This window comes from Elephantulus edwardii, unplaced genomic scaffold (genome assembly GCF_000299155.1).
Source record: "Elephantulus edwardii isolate Elephantulus edwardi_28Jun2011 unplaced genomic scaffold, EleEdw1.0 scaffold00186, whole genome shotgun sequence".
Taxonomy (NCBI): domain Eukaryota; kingdom Metazoa; phylum Chordata; class Mammalia; order Macroscelidea; family Macroscelididae; genus Elephantulus; species Elephantulus edwardii.
The window spans coordinates 1,511,114-1,532,166 of NW_006399936.1; the positions used below are offsets into that span (position 1 = coordinate 1,511,114).

General features: G+C 51.6%; 2 protein-coding genes across 5 annotated transcripts; one reads left to right on the plus strand and one right to left on the minus strand.

Annotated features, from left to right (window-relative positions):
• Nucleotides 1–2,567: 2,567 nt before the first annotated feature.
• Nucleotides 2,568–14,900, minus strand: RNF40 (ring finger protein 40, E3 ubiquitin protein ligase). Of its 4 annotated transcripts, XM_006896516.1 has the most exons (20): nucleotides 14,812–14,900; nucleotides 14,520–14,725; nucleotides 13,993–14,160; nucleotides 13,704–13,842; nucleotides 12,247–12,453; nucleotides 11,600–11,721; nucleotides 11,327–11,473; nucleotides 11,161–11,235; nucleotides 10,370–10,489; nucleotides 10,101–10,280; nucleotides 9,780–9,915; nucleotides 7,521–7,642; nucleotides 7,005–7,432; nucleotides 6,802–6,919; nucleotides 6,506–6,655; nucleotides 6,169–6,381; nucleotides 5,968–6,093; nucleotides 4,670–4,810; nucleotides 4,457–4,558; nucleotides 2,659–2,932 (listed from the first exon to the last, which is right to left on the minus strand). In XM_006896516.1, exons 2-20 carry the CDS (start codon nucleotides 14,649–14,651, stop codon nucleotides 2,756–2,758), a joined length of 3,003 nt encoding a protein of 1,000 aa, XP_006896578.1. In that variant the 5' UTR covers nucleotides 14,652–14,725; nucleotides 14,812–14,900; the 3' UTR covers nucleotides 2,659–2,755. The 4 variants fall into 4 exon arrangements, with proteins under 4 accessions (XP_006896579.1, XP_006896578.1, XP_006896577.1 ...); XM_006896517.1 differs by lacking the exon at nucleotides 14,812–14,900 and having other exon boundaries at nucleotides 2,568–2,932; nucleotides 4,457–4,555; nucleotides 14,520–14,735; XM_006896515.1 differs by lacking the exon at nucleotides 14,812–14,900 and having other exon boundaries at nucleotides 14,520–14,735.
• Nucleotides 14,901–15,425: 525 nt separating this feature from the next.
• On the plus strand, nucleotides 15,426–20,768 carry LOC102854747 (chromosome unknown open reading frame, human C16orf93). The gene is given in 9 exon segments (XM_006896520.1): nucleotides 15,426–15,620; nucleotides 15,867–15,898; nucleotides 17,336–17,401; nucleotides 17,553–17,722; nucleotides 18,386–18,456; nucleotides 18,676–18,792; nucleotides 18,875–18,935; nucleotides 19,018–19,116; nucleotides 20,590–20,768. Coding segments are annotated over 9 exon segments (990 nt in total).
• The last annotated feature ends 285 nt before the right edge of the window (nucleotides 20,769–21,053 follow it).

A 21,053-nucleotide genomic window follows, 5' to 3' on the forward strand; every position in this document is an offset into this window, starting at 1 on the left:
GGGTACTGGTCAAATCACCCCTTCCTTTCTGGTGAGGACTGAAGCTCTTCCACATTTCCTGCCCTCAGCACCAGGCACAACAGGGCACTAGAGCAACTCAGCAGGGACTGGGGAGCCCCAAGATGTTACCATTGTGGCAGAGGGCTGAGAAGACTTGCTGGGGGAGGTGACCTGACAAATGAGAAATGCAGGAACAGGGAACAGCATGTGCAGGACTCGAAGGACTGAGGGTCCTAGGAGTGATCTGGGCACAGGGCGTGAGGACTGGGCAAAGGTAACCCAACCTGGCTGCATTCAGTGTTGTTTTAGGGCCTTGGGGATGTTGAGGGAAGGTGCTACAATTCCATTTTCCTCTACAATTGGTGATTTTCCTGGTTTGGGGCTCTGGTCCAAGCCATTCAGCTGCAGCCATGGCCGTGGAAATGGGCAGCAAAACTAGTGATGGGAGACTAGCAGCCAGAGAGGACCAGGAGGGGACAGCACAGGCCCCAGAGCCAGGTAGTCAGTACTGGCAGAAGGGGACACTTTCCACTGTTGAGGCCATCTGTTGTCTCACAATGGGGTCAGCCAAGGTCACCACTGGTCCAGGCAGAGCCTTGCCTGCCCGCCCAAGGCCCAGCATACCAACAGTCACCAGGGCCTTGCTGATTAGAAGGGATCAAAGTCCCAGGCAGGGGCTTGAGCAGCCAACCCTCCCCACACTGGGCATCTATCGTTTACGCCCTCCCCCAACGGCGTCTGCCTGATCCCACACAGAAATCCTGGGACTTTTCACTTTCTAGGGCCTTTAAAAGCTTGAGAAAATACCCAATAATTGGGAATGAATGCCCACAAAACTCTGCCCCTCTGGATTAACGGTCAACTAGAGAAGTCCGAGGCAGCCGTGTGTGGTCACTTGAATTTCTGGGAAGGGTCCCCATGGTGACCAGGGCACGCGCACCAGGCAGGGTGGGGTGGGGGCCTCTGCAGGGGGCGCAGGTGCCCTGTCTATGACGCAATGTCCTGTGGTTTGCCCACCTTGTTTCCGCTGCCCCTTCCTCCTGGTACTTCCTCAGCAGCCCGATGCCATCCCCCGCGGCCACTCACTCCTCTACCAGCATGCGGGTCCCCGGCAGCCCTGTGCCCAACGCGGCCCGCGCCTCCGCCTCCGAGCCGACCTGGTGCAGCCACGGCGCCACCACCAGGGAGGGTCCGAAAGCGGACAAGGCCGCCAGGCCCCGTGAAGGAGTGACTGCCGCCAGGCCCGTGGAGCCTCTTCCAGCCACAGCCCTGGCGCCTGCCCGCGGGAGTCCCTGTGCCGCCTCCGCAAAAGCTCCGGCCGCGACCCCAGCACTGGACCGAACCCAGAACTGAACCCAGACACGCCTCAACACACGTTTCCGAAGACATGGCTTCAGACCAGCGCGGGCTGCAATGAAGGGAGTTCCCCTATCTGTCTCCATCTGTTTGTCCGAGGGGGTGGAGGATGGGTCCCCGAGGTCAGGGTCGGCGCTGCACAGCCAAGGACCGGGGTTTCCTCTCAGGGTGCAGGGCTACATGCAGCCACCACACTTCGTTTCCCAGGACCGCACGCCAAAGGCAAGTGATCACAGGGAGCGAAGGGCGGGCAAACACAGAATCTGGGGCCCCAAAGCCGCCTCCACGGACGCGAGATGGGTGGGCTCCGGACACCTGAGTGCGAGCCTCCTTTCAGATGTGCTCAGTCCAGTCTAGCGCAGGGATCCCCAAATCCAATTAGACAGAGCTGGGGGTGTGGCTAAAAAGCAGGCACCAAGCTGGGCGCAGGAGGCCTGCCTGCGTGGACGGCAGGCCAAGGACTGGGCGTTTATTAGAATAATTACCCGCCTATATACATCTCTCTAGAGGCTCCGGGTGCAAACTGGCCCCGTTCTATCAGCTGTTCGGCTGCCAGGCCTCCCTGGCCCATGGCCTCTGCATGAGCACACAGCACAGGAAGCAATACAGTGCTGCCTGTCATTGGGTGGCTGGGTGAAGTCCTGCCTGGAATGATCGGAAGTTGGCCCAAAAGCTGGTCTGTGCCTTACCCTCCAGGGGAGTTTTGCCTCCGATGCAGATAAGACCACCAGGATGAAAGTGGAGTCTAAGCTGGGGACCCCAAAGCATCCATGAGGTGGGGCTAAACAAGCAGGATAGAGAATGGAAATTAGGAGGGGCCTGTTTAGCTAGAAATTTATGGTCTTGGCTTGAACAGTTCCAAACGGCGGGTGACCAGGGTTACCCAGCAGCTGCCCCTCACTCTAGCCCACACAGGGACCACAGGAGGGAAACCTGGCTTGGGCTTGTGGGGAAGAAATTTCAGGACCCAGTCACACAAAAGAAGGGGACAGGGCCAAGCTTACTTCTGCTCATGTCTGGGTATGTAGCCAGGTGGTGAGCCTCTAGTGGGAGGTCACGGCCTGTGGAATTCCCACAGAACAAGGGTGCCTGTGGATTGGGAGAAAGGTTAAGGCAGCTTCCAGGAAGCTCAGCTGACAACTGGATGACTCTGCAGTCTCATAGCAGCCTATGCCCATGGGGCAGGTGGCATCCAGACTAGCCCTATGGTCTTCAGGAAACAAGGGCACTGAGCTTGGCTGATCCTACTAGCATGCACTAGGCCCCCAAGCTACCCAGGTGGGCAGAAGTGGACCCACAGGGTCTGGAATGCAGAGCAAGGAACACTGGATCCGGGAGGGAGAGGGGCCAGGGCACAGCCCCAGAGCCCATGGCTGCTCCAAAGTCCTGAGTTACAGGCTCAGCTGATGTAGACGCGATGGAAGTCATGGGCACCAAAGGCTGCATTGCATTTGGGGCACTTCCTCTGGCGCGCCTCGTAGCGGCCCCGCACACACTCGAAGCAGAACACGTGGAAGCACTTCGTGAGCACAGCGTCCTTCTTGCGGGTGTTGCAGCAGGGGCAGGTCAGTCGCGCCTGGGCAGGACAAAGGCATGAGCTCGGGAGCTCCCTGAGGGCACCTACACCCTAGACAGAGCCCCTACATCCAGCAGATTCAGAGAAGTGGGAGCGAGCACTTGACAAATGAAGAAACTGAGGCCCAGAAGCCAAAGCTCAAAACTAGAAAGCAGCAGAGTCCAGATTCCAACCTGGACGATGAGAAGGGTCACACGTGCCCTCCTAAGGTCAAGGAATCCCAGGCCTTTGCATGGGCTCCTCTATCCCCCTCACTGCAATAGCATGTAACAGGTTCTTTTTAGAAACCATCCCCTTCTCTGTGGCTGCCGCGCCTCGTTAAGATCAAACTGACTGCTTCACAGGATCATCCATCCTCACTCCCACCACCCTCTCCTCTCCTCAGGTGCTCCAACTCCAACCCCAAAACCATTACCATCAAGTCCAAGGGCAGAATCTCAATGCTTGGCTCCTCTGCCTTCCTGGCAGCCCTGACTCGGCTTAGCGCAGTTTAAGCTCTCTTCCCTCCCACCTCCTCTTCCCATCATTAATGTTTTGAGGTATGTAGCTCTCATCTTGTTCTCAACAAAATCTTTTAAGCAAAATCCACACAAACCTGCTCTTCCAAACCCTAATAAAGGACACAGTCACCCTCCAGCTGCTCAAATCGGGAACTGCAGTAGAGTGCGTCCTGCCTTAATGACCTCTCCTTCCTCACTCCATGCATTTGCTCCATCCTTACCCCCAGGCATCTCACCTCCTAAAGACCTGAACCCATTGGTTGTATTCAAGCCCTTAGGAAGTTCAGTGTCACCTGTGAGCCACCTACAATAGCTAACAATAGCTCCAACAGCTCTGCCTCTAGTCTTGCCCCTCCCAGCCCAGATCCCCTGCCTAAGACCCTCTGATGTCTTCACAGTGTGTGGGAAGTAAGGCATCTCAGCCTGGCTCACCACAGCCTGGCTTCACCACCCCCTCAGGGCTTGACACTGCCCAGCCTCACCAGGTTTCCTTTTTACCACAAAACCCACACCCTCATCCTACCAGGACACTCAGCTCCCTCTTCTCTGCTTGGAACCCTTCACAGACAACCCTTCAAGTTTGCCTCTGGTAACATCTCTTCCTGCTGAACCCCAGGGCTGGTTAAAAGGTGCCTGAGTTTCCTTAAGCCCTTCTCTGCCCTCTGCTCTCATGTTACTCATTAATGATGTGAGGGAATTACTTGGCCAATTCCTCCATCTAAGATGCGCCCACCTACTACTGTGCTGTCATGGGTGTATGTCTCAATTAAACCTTTTTCACTATCCTACCGGATCTTGTTACTTTGTGACAGGGAGTTAATACCAAGTCCTAGGGACCGTACAGAACAGGGAGGCACTGCCCCAAAGGGTTTCCCGCTGTAACCTGCACAGTGTCATATACCCATTATGTCACCAGGGTTTTGCAATCTTCTCTCTAGGATCCCCGGACTACCCACTGTAATTCTCACCAGCCCCTCACGTCATGTTTCTGGGTGTATCGGAGCCATGCAGCCCCAGAACCCACCTTGTATTCCTTGATCTCCTCCTGGAGGATCTCGTCAGCATCTGCATACACCTCCACCTTCCTCTGCTTCTCCAGCTTTCGTCTCAGCCGTGAAATGTCCTCCTAGGGTTGGAGAGAGGCCATGTTAAAAGGCAAAGGCCAAAAAAATTAAAAAAAAAAAAAAAAGGCAAAGGCCAGATCTCAGCCCCGGCCCCCAGTCCCCCACCCACACACCTGCGCCCTCTTGAGGTTGAAGCTCTCCTTCTCCCGAGCCGCCCGGCTCTCTGCCAGGCAGGGCTGGATCTCCCGCAGCCGTGTCTGCACGTGCTCTAGCTGTACCTTCAGGTCCTCAGCCAGCTGTGCGGCTTCCACAGCCTGAAGCAGGTGGAGAGAAACCATGTGCCTCAGTGGAGGGGGTCAGGCCACCATTAACCCATGTTCATGTAAAATGTTCTAGCGGTTCTTGCTCCTGGGATCAAGTCCAAGCCCAGCATCTGCACCCGAGCTGGCCCTGCCTCCTGACCGTTCACGTCTCTGTCACCCTCAACTCTCCTGCTCATTCCTGACACATTCAGCTTCTCATCTGATGCTTTCTTGTGTTTGAACCCTCACAAAGCTCTTCTCTGTTCCCTCTCAACTAACGTCATACACATACTTTCCCTCAGTATCTCCATCAAGTCTCAGATGTTTCCTCCCGGAAAAAAGCATCCCTGTTTTTCTTCCACTGCACTTTATCTCCCTTTTTGGGAATGACTATGGTCTAGTAATATTATATTTGCTGAATTACTCAAGACTAGAAGCTCTAAAAAGGATGGGCCCCTCTTGTTTCTACTGTTTCCCCAGCACTAAACCCCGGGCCTGGTAAAAGGAATAGAAAATGATGATTGACTTGGAGGCAAAAAAAGTCCAGGAGAAAATGGTGAACCTCAATGTGCAGCCTTTAACCTGAGCGAGGCATTTCTTCTGTCCGTTCCCTGCACACAGCTGGAGGACAGCAACCACTCTCACGTTACAGTTAACCAATCCAGGGTTTAGAACATGGGTCCTGGGGAGCTCTGGTGGCCTAGTGGTAAGGAGATGCAACTACAATCCCAGAGGCGCATGGTTCGAATCCACCAGATGCTCTGCCGGGGAAGGAGGGAAAATCTCCTCCTGTACCAGTCAGATCTGATTTGACGGTACACTCACACACACACAAAATAATAAAATAAAAAAAAAAAAAGAACATGGGTCCTGGGACCAAGAGAGGGTTCTTCTCTTTCCTGAATAAGTCAGTTGACCTCCCAAAGGCTCAGTTTCCTTACAAGAGGAATAATAATAATAAAACCATCCCTGTACATTACTATGAGATTGAAATATGGCTGGAGTTGGGGTCTGACACAATGACTGCTAACCAGGGCAGAGCACCACTGTCACAAAAGAGCCAGGCTTCGTCCCTAGAAGCCATCCTCCTCAGAAGAACTCTGAGTGGAGTCTGAAAGTGGGGGTGTTAGCCAGCAAGCCAGGGTGCTGGTCCCAAGGCCCAGCCTGACCTTCCTCTTGTTGAGCTCCAGGGCCTGGCTCCGGATGGTCAGCTCTTTCTCCACACCCCCGAGGCTGCCCTGCAAGGCCCGCTCCTTCTCCTCGAGCTTCTGCACGGTCAGCAGCTGGGCGTCCACCTGAAAACGGGAGTGAGTGCTCAGGACGAGGGGGCCTCTGCTCTGGCTCCACCCCATGAGCCAGGCCAGCCATACCTGAGACTTGAGGCCAAGAACCTGCTCGCCGAGTTCATCTTTCTCCTCCCGCAGGAGCTTGTGGATCTGATTGGCCTTGATCCGCTCAGACATCAGTTTGAAGTTGGCGTCATCTTTCTCACGTAGCTGCTGCAGCAGCCGCCCGTTCTGCTCCTGCATGTCCTCAAAAGCCTGACCCGTCACGTCCATCTCTGAGAGCAGAGCCTCCTCCTCCTGCAAATGGGCAAGGAAAAAATGGCTCTGGAGAAGCACAGAGAGACCAGTGACATGCCACAATGTGGGGGGCACTCAGCAAGGAGTGTACAGGACTCCAGGCCTCGGGGGGAAGGGGCCGCACCTGCTTTGTGGCACCCAGCTTGCGCTGCAGGTGTTCGATCTGCTCCTCTGCCTGCCGGATGCGCCGCAGAGCGTCCTCATCTGCGATCTTCTTGCTTTCCCTCCGATCCCGCTCCTCCAGTTCTCGGATTCGGCTTCGCAGTTCATCCACCTACAGTCACCAGGAGGATGGGCTGCTCTGGTCCCTGCATCTTGCTGATCAGGGGCCGTGCACTCGTCAGACACCCCTGGCCCACAGCAGAACAGGAACCCTGGGCCAGCCCCTGTGCATGGCCCAGTGCATGCTCCAGCCCTCACCTCAGCCTTGGCCTTGCGCTCAGCTGCCATGAGCTGCACCTTGTCCCGCTGCTCCTTGGGAGCTGACTTGTACATATCCAGCAGCAGCTTCATCTCTTTCTGACTCTCCTGGGCCTTCCTAGGAAAGTACAAAGCGGCTTGGCAAGAAGGGTCGAAGGCTAACTTGGTCAAGGCAGTAGGGACAGGGGACAATGGGGCCTCACTTGAGCTCTGCTCGGAGACCTTTGAGGAGCTCTGACTCCTTCCTCTTAGCCTCTTCCACTCTGGCCTTCTCCCGGTCAACCCTTGAGAGGGCTAAGGCTGCAGACGGTGGTCCCAGGCCAGGTCCATCACGTTCTCGAAGCTCCCGCTTGGGCCTGCCCTCGGGCTCTCGGCCCCGGGAGGAGGGGCCCTGGGTCCCAGGAGTCAGGGCCTGGGTGTCCTCCTCAGGGGAGACCAGTTCCTCCTTCCTCACTGATGAGGCAGTTATGGTGGCACTGGGCACTGGGGTTATCTCCTTCCTGCCGTCGGGAGCACCGCCAGGGCCTGGTCCCGCTTCCTCTTTCCCTGGGGTTGGTGCGCTAAGGCCAGAGTCCTCCAGGTGGCCCAGGTTAGGGATGGAGTGGGTAGAACCACTGGCCTGAGCTCGGAGCTGAGAAGACAAAGCACAGCAATGAGGTGACACAGTGCTCACCAGGGTCCCGGAAACTTACCCAGGCAGAACCCCCACCCCCACTCACCTTGCCGATCTCAGCCTGCACCTCCCGCAGCTTCCGCTTGTAGCGCTGAGCGTCCCCCTTCAGCTGGTGGTTGTGGTTCTGGAGACTGCTGATCAGGTGGCGCATTTCCCGGTTGATGGGGCCTGGGGGAGGGAGTATCAGGAGGCAAGGGGTCAGATGGGCCCCTGAGTCACAGGTTCACCCCCTCAGTGGGGAAGAGGCCGAGCCAGAGCCATCATTCCTGTTGTGCAGGAGAGGAAACAGCAGCCCTTCTATACTGCATGAGCTCATAAGTAATTCCTAAACATGATAGTGTCTCCTGCTATTATTTCTGCTAGCAAAGAGTTCAAGGAAACTTTGGTGGCCTAGTGGCAAGAAGCTGCACTGTAATCCTGAAGGAACACCGTTCAAGGTCACCAGCCGTTCTGCGGAAGAAGGATAGGCATAACTGCATCTGAAAATCTGCCAGAGGGTCAGCTATGGGTTGGTACTGACTCTATGGTACACCACCACAACAGAGTTTGAGGGTACTTAAAGTTTCCTTCCATTGCACAACCGGAAGAAGGTAATATCAGTGAATGGGACTTTTAAAGATTAAAAAAAGTGCAGATCAAAAACTTTCCTCAATCAAGTGAAAAGAAAACCTACTAACTGGAGAGAAAAAAAATATTTGGCAATGACATCTGTGACAAAGTCCTGTAATGAAAATTTATAGAATTCTACAGAGCCTCCAAAGAAAAAGACAGATAACCCTATCACCAAATGGACAAATGATACAGAAAGACTTCTCACAGAGAAGACATTTGGATGGCCAACAGACACATGAAGAAATGCTCAAAAATCACTAGCAAAAGAGATAAAAATCAAAACCAAAATGATATACCATCTCAATGGCACAGTTTAACAATATGATAAGCAATAAACACTGGAGAAGATGAGAGACTGGCGCTCTCATGCACTGTTGGTGGGACTGTGAAATGGTACACGCACTCTGGAAGGCAGTTTGGCATTTTCTCAAAAAGCTAAACTTTAAAATTCCATATGATCTAGCTATTCCACTGCTAAGAATACACCCAGAGAATAAAAGAACTGAGACATAAATAGACTTGTATACTGATGTTCATAACAGTATTATTCACAACAGCCAGAACAAGGAAACAGCTCAAATGTTCATCAACAAATGACCAGATTAAGAAACTGTGGTACATTCACATGATGGAATTCCATCCAACACTCAGTTGCAACAATTTTCAAAAATACTATCTAACGGAGAGGGCGGGGAGAAAAAAAAATACTAACATGAGAGAGGCTACACAGCATTGTGCTGGGTGAATTACCTCAGACTCATAAAGACAAATACTAGATAAGAGCATTAGTATAAAAACAGAAGGATAACTAGGAAGATGTGTGCGAGTACCCAAAGAGGGAAGAGGAGGGAGCAGGAAGACTGAAGGTGCAGAGGAGGAGAAATCACCAGGTTACTGAGTTTGGTGGGTGGAGTGAGTGAAGGAATTGGGAAAGATCCAGTGGGGATCTGAAAAGATGGGGTAATAGTGGGCATAGACCAATGGTAATTAATTTTATACGACATAATGCATGGGAACAAACACAATGTGAATTAAAAAAAAAACACCCAAAATCAAAATGATTTTTAAAAGTTTCCTTTGATAAAATAACTATAAATTTACATTAAAAAAAATGGGAAAAAAAAGAAAAAGTTAATCTACTCCCTGTAGATTTTTAAACAAATGTCGTTTCGAGGTCTTTCCCTTTGGATGGTCCCTCCATCCTTTGGATGGTCCCCCATCCTAAATGACCATACTTTCCCCAGCTATTGTCCCTACTATTCCCTGCTGTACTGAGAAGCACATGGGGCGCAAAAATGGTCTGAATCCAGCCAGCTGCCTGAGACAGGCAACTGCTTCCTTTTTCTCAGAATTACTAACTAATATAAACTCTTTACTGCCTTACTTTTCCTTACTGCTCAAAGGCAGGGATTCACCAGCCTAACCCTAAACCGTAGCAGGGCAGAGCCTGGCTCACAGGTGGTGGGGAAGAAATCTTTGAGTACTGATGACTACCTCAAAGCAAGAGGCACTGAAAGGCTGGAAAGCACAGATGGGACTGTGAGCTGGGTGGTGGGACTCGGTTTTCAAAGGGCACTGAGGCTCTAGAACGGGCGGAGTTTAACTTCCTGCACCTGGATAGAAGAGGGCCAGCTCTCCCTAGTTCCTGTACTCCCAGAGAAGGTCCCACCTCCACCCTATCCCCACCACATACCTGCCTGCTCGTTGGCTGCCAGGTTCTGTTCAAACTCGATGCGCAGCATTTCGTACTCTTTGCGTACCTGGGCCAGCGTGTCCTCCAGCTGGATCACCTCTGTGCGCAGCTTCTTCTGCAGCCCCAGCTCATCACTCTGCAGGTCGAGCCGTAAGGATCTAAGTGATCCCTCAGCTCTCCCTGCCAAGCTTCTCCCTCCTTCACCCCACTTTAGGCCTCAGTGGCTTGGGGAGAATCCATTCCCGAGGGCAGCCCCACAGGGCTAGTGAGCCCTGGCGTTCTGGTCCTACCTCCCAGTCCCCACCTGTCCCAGGGCCACACCTCCATGTGCTCTATGTGTCTCAGGTGGGAGTTCTTGGTGGCCAGCAGCAGCCCCCGGGCCTCATCCAGCTGAGTCTTCACTTGCAGGGACTCATTATAAAGCAATGAAAACTGAGCCTGCAGCATGCGGTATTCCCCAGTCTCCCGCACGACCTCTTCTGGAAGGCTCCGGAGTGCCACCTGGACACACATGCCCAAAAGGAATCAGCAAGCAGGACTTGGAGGTCAGCCCCTAGAGTCCAGGCCTTCCCTGTCACAAGCACAGCCACCTTGAGGCGTTCATTGGTCCTCACAGCCCCCTGCAGTTCTGCCTGCAGCTTCTCCAACTCTGCCATGCGGCTATTGGCCAACTCCTGGTTCTCCTCCAACTCGGCATTCAGCATCTCAAACTAGAAAGAGGAAGGCTGTGAGGGCAGAACACATGTATCCCTCACATCTCCACCATACACCATATACAGTCTCCCCTGTGGAGGAGAGATGGGACCTGAATGGGGATGAGAATGACTAAGCACAGGTCTCAAAACACCAAGGTAACACGGACAAAATTCAACTCTGGGTGTGGGTCAACTGTGGGAGCCAGGGCTCCTAACTGATGGTGTCCAGGAGACCCGAAGACGCAACTGGAGGGAAACAGGGCCCCGGGACCCCTTCACTGCACCAAGAAAACGTCCTGTTACCAAGAAACCAGGCAGTGAGAAATGAGATACATCCCCTCCAGGAGGACCTTCCTTAGCTCCCCGGCGAAAAATGCCAACTCACTCCAAAGTATTTCCATTTCTTCCTTCTTTATCTCGCTTTATTTCCCTTAGTAGTATACTCAATGCATTGTATGTTTCATTTACTTTTTTACTTTGTTTCTACAACCTCAGCTCTCTCTTGTTCTCCATGACTCCAACATACAATATAGTGGTCATATTAACTGATCAATTAACTGTTAACTGAATAAATACAAGCAGAGCCACTCAGGTTCTAGCTGGATGTCCATTTGTAATTCTGAGGAGAATTTCAAGCACAGGGTTGAGAAATGGATAGAAGGGTGAGACAAATGCTATCCCCTCACCTTTTGCATGCTGAGTGTTATCTGGCCACCCTGGAAGCCTGAGGAGCTCCCGGACACATAGTAGCCAGAGTTGAGCTGCAGAGAGAAGAGACAGACAAATGGATGTAAAACTGAGGTCCCTAAGCACCTAACTCCAGATGCACCTGGCCTGGCACTGTGGTTTCACCTGCTCCAAGGCCTCTGCCAGGTGCTTATTGAGCTTCTGCTCCCGCTTGCGCAGCTTCTCAATGTCCCACTGCAGGTCCTCCACAGTTGTCTCCATCTCCAGCACTTTGGTCTCAGCTGAAGTCACTTTGTCCTGGAGCTCAGAGTACTGGGGACAACGGAGAGGACAGATGTTCGGACAGGGAACTTGGTTCCTTGAGACGCCTTAGGTGCCCCCCTCCCCAACCCAAGCCCTGCCCGAGTTCTAATCCAAATCAAAACCGCTTGATTCTACCTCTAATGAGATTCGGTGGTGCTTCTCCTGCAGCTGGGTGGCCAAGTCCTGCAGCCGCCGGTTCTCACGGCCCAGTTCCCGGGTGCGAGCCTGAACCACCTCACTGGGGGGCTCACTGTCCCCTGGGAAGGAGGAGCATAAAGAAGAGTCAATCCCATGGCAATGCAGCAAAGTGCAAGATCATTCTACTACGCCTAACGTGATCCACCAACTTTATTATCTGTCACGACAAAGCCAAGAGTTCTTATCCTCATTATGCATTAAGACTAAACTTATTCAGAGAAAAGAGCCATCAATCAAGACACCCAGGTGAGTGGCAGAACTAAGGCTGAGGCTGGGAGATACCTATCAGTCTGTAAAAGCTGGGCATATGCTCCATGCTCTGGGGACCAGTAACGTTCGACAGGCTTTATATGCTAAGTCCCAGATAAGTCTGTATTCTGCATCTATGACTCCATAGTCCAACCCCAAGAACCAAAGCCAGAACTCCCTCAGCAACCCAAGATTTCCCTTCAGAACATGGGTGTTTATTCCTTCAGGAATTCCGATGGCCTCTAGGCTTAGGGCTTGAGAGGCAAAGGAGAAAGGGTACCATAAACGTTTAAGTAGGTATGGACAGTTTTGGGGTGGGGGTGCAAAATGCTAACCTTGGCTGTACACCCGCTGGCACAGTTCTTCCACTTGTCGCTGCAAGCGGTCTGAAGCTTCGACAACACGGGACACAGCTGCTTTGGAGAACTCCATCCGGCCCTGCAGCTGCAGCTCTACTTCCTCACAGCTGCTGGCCCCCAGAGCCACCACAAACGCCAGGGCCGGCTCACTAAGCGGGGGCCGTAAGTGCATCGGTAGGGACTCTGAGAGGGACACACAGACCCTTATAAGGATAGAAGCAACAGCTCCCGCGGCCCAAGTCACACACTAGGTCTTTCACGCTCTGTGGTTCACGGAGTGAACACAACTACTGCCTGCAGGAAGCTGCTATCCCCATCCCGAAAGTGTGAGAACTGAAGTTCAGGAAGTTCATTTCTTCAAGGCCACAGAGGTCCCGAATCAGTTCTCTGGGGAAGCTGCCTCTATTTTCTCAAGTCAGAGCCACATAAACATGAACACACCATTATTTTCTTTGCAGGTATCTCTGTACTTTTAACATATCATAATACGTAATCGTGTGCATACTTAATGACTTCAAGTCAGTTTATCTCTTTAAATGTTATCCCCCTAATAAGCAGGAAAACGAATCTCTTCTCATCTTTTTTTCTTCCAAGTGTCTACTAAGTACACAAAAGGCAGGGAGTTCTGGTGGCCTAGTGGGTAAGGGGTGGGGGGTGGTGTTGCCAAAGGAGGGTGGCTCAAACCCACCGGGTGCTCAAGGGAGAAAAGAGGGGATGTCTTATCTCATGAAATTTACAGCTTGACGCACTGGAGGGTCAGACAGGAGTCAGTTCCGACTCCGTAGCACATAACAACAACAACAACAACAACAACAACACACAGACAGCAATGAACATAAGTAATTTATTAAAAAAATTAAATGACTTTCTAAACAAGAATCAAGTCAAGTCAGATTTAAAAATCTGCATTCCTCCTCCCCCCTCAAATCTTCTATCAGCTGTGTTGAGAGTTGGACAATGACTAGGGAGGATAGAAGAATTGATGCCTTTGAGCTGTGGTGCTGGAGAAGAGTATTGAATGTACCATGGACCACTAGGAAAACAAACAGATTCATCCTGGAAAGGGTTAAACCGGGCTACTCCTTGGAGGCAAGGATTCTGAAGCTTCGTCTGCCATACTCTGGACATGTTGTAAGGAGGGACAAGTCCTTGGAGAGGGACATCATGCTTGGGAGGGTGAGGGACAGTGCAGGAGGGGAAGACCCTCTATGAGATGGATTGATTCAGTGACTGTTGTAATCGGGATGGGTGTATCAGAAACAGTGCGATTGGCACAGGACAGAGCAGGGTTTAGGGCTGTCGTACATAGGGTCGCTATGAGTTGCAAGCGACTCGACAGCACATAACATCAACAACAGTATCAAAACATCCTCCATCTTAATACCTTCCCAGAAATTAACCCAAGCTGCCCAGATCCTGGGACCCTGGCTTACCCCTCAGCTCCGATGTCCCTGGCTCTGTGTGTGGAGTTTCATGTGTCATCCCTTCTTGGGTCCCAGGTGCCTCTGCCCCTGATGACAGCTCTCCTTGGCTCTCATGACGTCGAAGAAGGGCTTCCACTGTTTCATCTAGCTGAAGTGAGAAAACACCCCAAGTGTTATGGACCCTGTCGACGTACCCTTATCAGCAGGGAAGTCTGAGGTCCAGGAGCCATTCATAACAAGTGATTGAAAAGACCCGTTTTAATTAGGTGGAGCAGGGCTAGGAAAGCAGGACATCCACCTGGGCCCAGTATCTGTTGACAATCAGGAGGGTGGCATCATCTGTGGCCTGCCGTTTCTCCAGTTTTTCAATTCTTTCTCGAAGTTCATCTTCAAAAGCCTGTCGCTGTTCCAACCGCTCGGCTAATTTCTTATTCTTAAACTGCAAAACCTTCAGGTCCATCTCCTCCTACAAAGGAAAGCAAGCCAAAGAGAGTCAGGCAGGGCGCAGAACTCAAATATAAGAGAAAGAGGAAGGAATGATACCCTCCGTGACAGCTAAGAGGACCCAAGGAGGCTCCGTTCTCGTGGAGAACGCATCTTGACCATAAGAAAGTTATTTTTCTGCCTTCTCCCTCTATCGCTAGAGTCTCTGACAAATCATATGTCCTACAGGAACCTTTCCCGCAAAAGAAAGGTAGGCGTCACGCTCGTGGTTCCCTCCAACCGCCTATTCTCCAAAGCGGATCGCGCTAAAGCCCGGGGCCGGCGATCTGGGGCAGAAAAGAGAGATGGACACTACTAAACTGAGGACTAGAACCTACGAACCGTGGAGGAGATGCCCCCCAGGCGAATGGGCTCTATGAGAGTCGTCGTCGTCTTCTCCTCGCGGCTCAGTTTCTTCTCTGGGGGCCCAGAGCCCCCGTCTCCGGCGGCGCGTTTGTTGCCGGGCCCCGACATGGCCGCGGCGGCAAGGAGATGCGCGGGGTTTCTTCACTAAGGAGCGTCAGGTGAGCGGAGGCAGCACGTCCCACCTGCAGAAGGCAGAAGGCAGAGACGTGGAAGCGGGCAATGCCCAGAACCCCGAGTTCCGCCATGCCCCCCCGCCCCGCGCACGTACCTGCTGGATCCTGGCCCCGCCGGCCCCGGGGCCCTCGCCGGCAGCAACCTCAGCTCAGGGGCGCCATCTTGGATTTCACCGGACGTCACCAGCCTTCTCGGCGCACGGCGCAGCCGCGGGAGTCAGGGCCGGATGTGCTGCCAAGTCTCTCCTTCCTGTTTCTCTTGGTCACGCATGGTTCTGCATTTTGCTCCCGTTAGTTTTCTTTCTGAGCGCCTCTTTCCCTCGGTGATTGGCCAGAACACAGTTCCCATGGCAACTCACACTACATTCCCACTTTCCCCCCTGAATAAGATAAACTTGAATGGTAGTGACAATTCAGGAGAGTCCTTTGAGGGGCACAGTTGCAATTTATTACGCATGCGCCTCGCCTTCCTGCGGATTGGCCAAAATACTTTGTTCTTTCCCTCCTTCGCAAACCCCCTTAGCAACGGTCACCACCGAGACGGAGGAAGACGCCTCCCGCCCATTGGCTGCGCTCCTCATTTCCTCGGCGCAGATTGGTTGAAGCGCCGCTAGAGGGTTGGGCCCTGGCAGTCGCTGCCTGAGACCAGGTGGTTCAGTTCTGTGGTGGAGTGAGCCTACGGTGATCCAAAGCGCCCCAGATCAATGAGATGATCCGCTGAAAGTCCGAACAGTGACTGAGGATGCAGTCCCAGACTGAATTGCCCTGTGAACTGCTGCGGGAACTGGAGGAGTTCAGCTCTATCGGCGAATCGACTTCGAGGACAGCGGCGGCTGTGCGCACCGAGTCAGCGACAGCCTCCTCCGTGGGAACGGAGAAAGGTCCCGGAGTCGACTTGTTCCCGGTGAGGGCGCAGCAGCGGTCGGCTCAGGAATAGTTAATGGGGTCCCCGGCAGGACGCCACCCCTCATTATGTTATTAACGTTAAAGATGTTCCAGAGCTACCCTGGGAACAAGTCTCCATTTATAAATATGCTCACAAATAGCAAGCAAGCCCAGGCCCGCACTGCTTGTACGTGGTCCTAGAGGCAGATGTGCAAAGGACGAGAGACTACAGCTCTGTCTGCCCTAATTTGCTTTCTCTCCACAGCCGCCTCTGCCCCCTCCTCGGATCTGCATGTGGTGAGTGTGGGGAAACATATGAAAAGAGCCCACTTCTTACTTGCATTTTCTCTTTAGTGCCTCCCCAACAGACTTGCGAAGCAGCCAGGGCACCCTCATTTTACAGAAAGGTAGAGAGGAATTAGAAACAACCTGCGTTATTCAGATGACACAACCTTGCTTACTAAAAGCGAGGAAGGACTTGAGGTACTTGCTGCAGAAGATCAAGGACTACAGCCTTCAATATGGATTATCTCTTGATATTAAGAAAACAAAAATCTTCACTGCCGATAGGCAACATCATAATAGATGAAGAAACGATTGAACTTGTCAACAATTTCATCTTAACTTGGGTCCACAATCAATACCCTTGGTACTAGCAGTCAGGCGATGTATAGCTTTAGGAATGTCTGCTGTTGGGGATCTCTCCAAAGTCCTGAAGATCGATAGTGTCAAAGACTAAGTTGCACCGGATTCCATCCAGTTAACTTCACAATTACCTGCCATGCATCTGGGAGCTGTACGATGAATAAGGATGACAGGAGAGTAATTCCTTTGAGCTGCAGTGTTGGAGAAGAACACTGAATGTCTCATGGAACTGCCAAAGAACAGATACATCTTTTTTCTTTTTTAACTAGTTGTGTATCATCAAATCGGATCCGACTGGCACAGGAGGAGATTGCCCCTCCTTTTCCATTTGAACATCTGATGGATTCGAACTGCATGTCTTCAGGATTGCATTGCAGCTTCTTGCCACTAAGCCACCAGAGCTCCCTTAAACAGATACATCTTGGAGAAGGTGCAGGCATAGTACTCCTTAGATGCAGGAATTTGGAAGTTTTGTCTCACAAACTTTTAGCATGTAGCTAGGAAGGGCTATTCCTTAGAGAGTGACATCATGCTTGGAAAGGTGGAAGGTCGGAGAACGAGAGGAAGACCCTTAACAAGATGACTGACACAGTGACAACAGCATTGGGCTCAAGTTCATTGGAGATGGTGAGGATGTCACATGATAGGACAAGGCTCAGATATACTAAGGTCGTTATGAGACGTACTTAACTCAATGGCACATAGCAACAGCAACAGGTTAGAAACGTAATTATCTAAATATGAGCCATCGCTTCTGCCTTCCCAATTCACAGAGGGAGTGTGACCTTGGGAAGAAAAGAGCCAAGGATTGAGGATGGAACACCCATGAGAGCTGCTGCTGGACTAATGGAGACACTGAGGCTTACATGGCAGACTTGCCCAAGGTCATGCAGTAAGATAGTGGCAGAACAGACCCAAGAATTCAAGTTTCTGAGCTAGGTTTTGGAAATGAAGAGGATTGTAAGAGTTCATTAGGTCTTACCCTCCTTTACAGGTGACCCACAGCTTATGGTTGACCCTCCAGTGGGTTTTCAGAAACTTTAAATCCCGTGAAGGTGGTAACACTTTTCCCCCTTTCTCTTATGACAGGAAGTACCTGGACATCCATTCTATGGACCGACTAGAGAAGACCTCCAGTGTTGAGGAGATGAGGGAGTATGAGGCCAAGCAGAGAGGGGAGGAAAAACTCTTGGAAGAGGCTGAGGGTGATGGGTTTGGCTGGTGCCAAAGGATGAGAGTGAGGGGTAGTGCAATGAGGCTAGGTATTGTCCTGTATTCCCATACTCCTTTCTTCCCTTCTCACAAGGGTTCTGGCTGAGGTAATGGGGCTGAGCTCTTCGGAGCAGAACCTTCGAGAGGCCATCACCTTAGACCTCTTCTCCCATGTGCTCATCTTCTGCCGCCAGCAGGGCTTCTCGCTGGAGCAGTCATCAGCAGTTTGTGCCATGGTGCAGGACCTCCACAAGGCCTGTGTTGGTAAGAGGGAGAAAGCCAGAGACTCTGAGCTCTGGGGAGGACGAGAAGGCTATGTTGGCATGAGATGTCAGGCAGTAGGAAGTGGAGGATTGCCAGCTGGCATTTATGTAATTAGCTGGCCCTGTTATCACACACACGTTTGCCCTCAGTATCTATTTTCTCATCTAACACAGCTCCAACTTTTTTGGATTATTCTGAGAAACAATATATGAAAATATGTGCACCATGGTCAATAAAAATCGCCCCTGCTTCCTCCTTTATTCCCTTTCTTGATTTTATTTTAGAACATAATATTTGAAGTTACTTTTTGTCTTGTTTTATTACCACTTCCACTAGAATATAAACTTTGTAACAACAGGGACTTGTCTTTCTTGCCCAGAATGGTACATAGTGGGTGCTCAGAATTTGTTGAGTGAAGGAATAACAGCAGCTGCCAGCTGCTCGAGGGAGGATGGACACTCCTGAGTGATTTACTGCCTCTGAAAACCCACTGTGGGATCAGTTTTGGGTCGGTTCCAACTTGATGATAACCAACAACAATGAAACAAATTAGAACTTGAACCTAGATCTGTCCACCACTAAAGCACTTGCCTTGTATTTGTTGAAGAAAATGAATGAAAATCAGGGAGTGGATTCACTGTCACATCTTGCTTTCTCTCCCAGCTACCCCCTTGGACAATGTGGAGGAATGTTACCGCTACTTCACCAGTATGCTTTTTTGCCATGGAGTCCGGGTCAGTTCCATGGAACTTGACCTTCCCCTTCCCCGAGACAGTCCAGTGTGATCTCTCACTCTATGACATTCATCAACCTCATCTTTGAAAGGCTTCCTGGGTCCTCCCTGCTCCTGGATTGCCAAGACTTACAGGAGAGGCTAGGGGTTTTAAGAGGTGGAGATGGGGGGAGAGGAAACTTGAAGGAATCAGGTCCCTAACTCCCAGCCATCCCCACAGCGGCCTCCCTTCAGCATCGACCTCTTTAACGAGGATCAGCTACTGATTCTGTCAGATTATGTGGTCAACACCTACTTCCGACACTTCAAGCTCTACAAATACGTTTTCACCCCCCAGGTGCGTGCTGGGCTGGCGGCCCCACCTCCTCTTGCCCTTAGTGCAGACACTCTCCACTCAGCCTCTCTTTCCTGCTTCCCAGGTGCACCTGGATCTATCTTTGACTTATGTAGGGCTGCAGCCATCTAAGCTCTGGCCAAAAGGTAGGTATGAGGGAGAAGCCAGAGGGCTGGGGCCGTTGCGGGGCTGAGGCCAATCCCTCTGCCTTCTGGCTTACAGAGAAAGAAGAAGAAGAAGAAGAAGGCAGCAAAGAAGCAGAGGAGCAGGCAGCACCCCTACAAGAACAAGAACTGGAGACAGTAGGCCAGCCACAACCAGAGCCAAGTGAGGGCCTAGAGGTGTTCGGGTTCCCTCTGACCTTAGGCCAGTTATATTCAATAATGAATAATTGTGAGTTTTTACATCAGGGGTTAAGGCTGTCCCCCCATCTAAGGATGCCTTCATGGAGTTCCTCATGTAGGAGTCCAATATGACAAGTACCTAAAAACGAGGTACTGGGTGTGGTAAGAGCTCCAAAGGGGATAATTAGAAAACTGATGGCAAAGGCATATATATATTTGGCACTTATAGGCAGCCCTAGGTTATGAACAAAATCCATTCATAAGAGTATCTACTTAAAGGGCAGCTCTGGTGGCCTAGTGGCAAGAAGCGGCACTGCAATCCCAGAGGTATACGGTTCGAATCCACCAGGTGCTCTGCTGGAGAAGGAGGGACAATCTCCTCCTGTACCAGTCTGATCCGATTTGATGGCACACACACAAATTATAAAAAATTAAAAAAGTAACTTGAAGCAGAATGTGTAGGTAAGTTAGAACAGGTACATGTGAGTCTAGCAAATTGCACTCTTAACCCAAATACTGCCCTCTGGTGGTTCAAATCCACAGTGGCTCCACGGGAGAAGGATGCATGTTCTCCTGTGGGGATTTACAGCCTCAGAAAATCCAGGGGCGGCTGATATGACTCAAAACTGACCCAATATCAGTGAGGGTTGTTTGGGTTTTATTTGTGTGAGAAAGGGGTCAAAGTATTTTCAGCGATTTAAAGGCTACATGTGCAGCAAGTGAAGATGATGGTGATGAAGAGTTTGTTGGCAGTCAGAGTTAGCTCAGACTTTGAAAATGAGGGCATATAATATTGAAGGACAAATAAGAGCTGTCCTTAAGTTGGAAGCTTGTAGGCTAGCACGGCTCTTTTAAACATTTTACGTATGTTGCTGTATACCATCGAGTTGGAACTGACCCATAGGTGACCCTCCAGTGGGTTTTCGGAGGCAGTTAATTGCACGGGGGAACAGATGGTAAATTCAAACTGCATACCTTTGTGTTGGCAGTGCAATTCCTTAGCTCCTATGTAATTAATTCTTACCCCATAACCTAAGGTCACATAGCTACTAATTCTCATTCATTGCTGTGGAGTCAAAACAGACTCATAGCTGACCCTCCATCAGGTTTTCTGAGGCTATAAATAACACAAGAAGGGGATTGGTCATTTCCTCCCAAGAAGCCACTGACGGATTCCAACTGCCAACGAGGTGTGTGTGGCCTTTGGGTTAGCAGTGCATCTCCATATGGCCCAGGCTACCCAAGCTCCTCAGCTTCTAATTAGCAGAGTGTGAGTGGTTGCAAAGCCATTCTGTGCTGTCTCATAGACAGGCCGGCTGATGGAGCACGAAGACCAGTGGGACTAGCACCTGAGAGGTGCCTTATCAATGGTCTGGCACGGAGTACCCCCTGCCCCGTCCCCAGCCCTAGACAGCGTCCCTTCTGACCTTCTGTCCCCTCCTCCCTGCCCCTGCAGGTCAGCTCTCCATCCTTCGGGCCTTCATCAAGGCCCAGCTGAACAAGGAGCTGGAGCAGCTGCGGCAGCTGATCGAGGAGCGGCTCACTGCCAGCGAGGCAAGGCTCAGCAGCAAGCTGGCCACTCTGGAGCGGCCTGTCCAGCCGCCCCCAGGCAAAGGCAAGAGCAAGACCAAGTGATTCCTGGCATTTTCCCCAATAAAGGCCTGGCTTGCCCCCACCCCTCCTGAGCAACTTCTGGGCTTTCCTGCCCAAGCCAGCCAGACACCAGTCATGGCACCTGCTCTCCCTGGCACGAAGCAGATTTTATTTCACGTGCAGAACAGGCAGCGCTGATAAGGCTGGGCACGCAAGCCAGGTGGTCCCCTTCGACCCCAGCTGTGATCACCAAGCCCTGGCTAAGTGGGTAAAAGTGTATGCAGATGGACAGTTACATGATCCATGGCAGGCCTAGCCAGGCGTGGG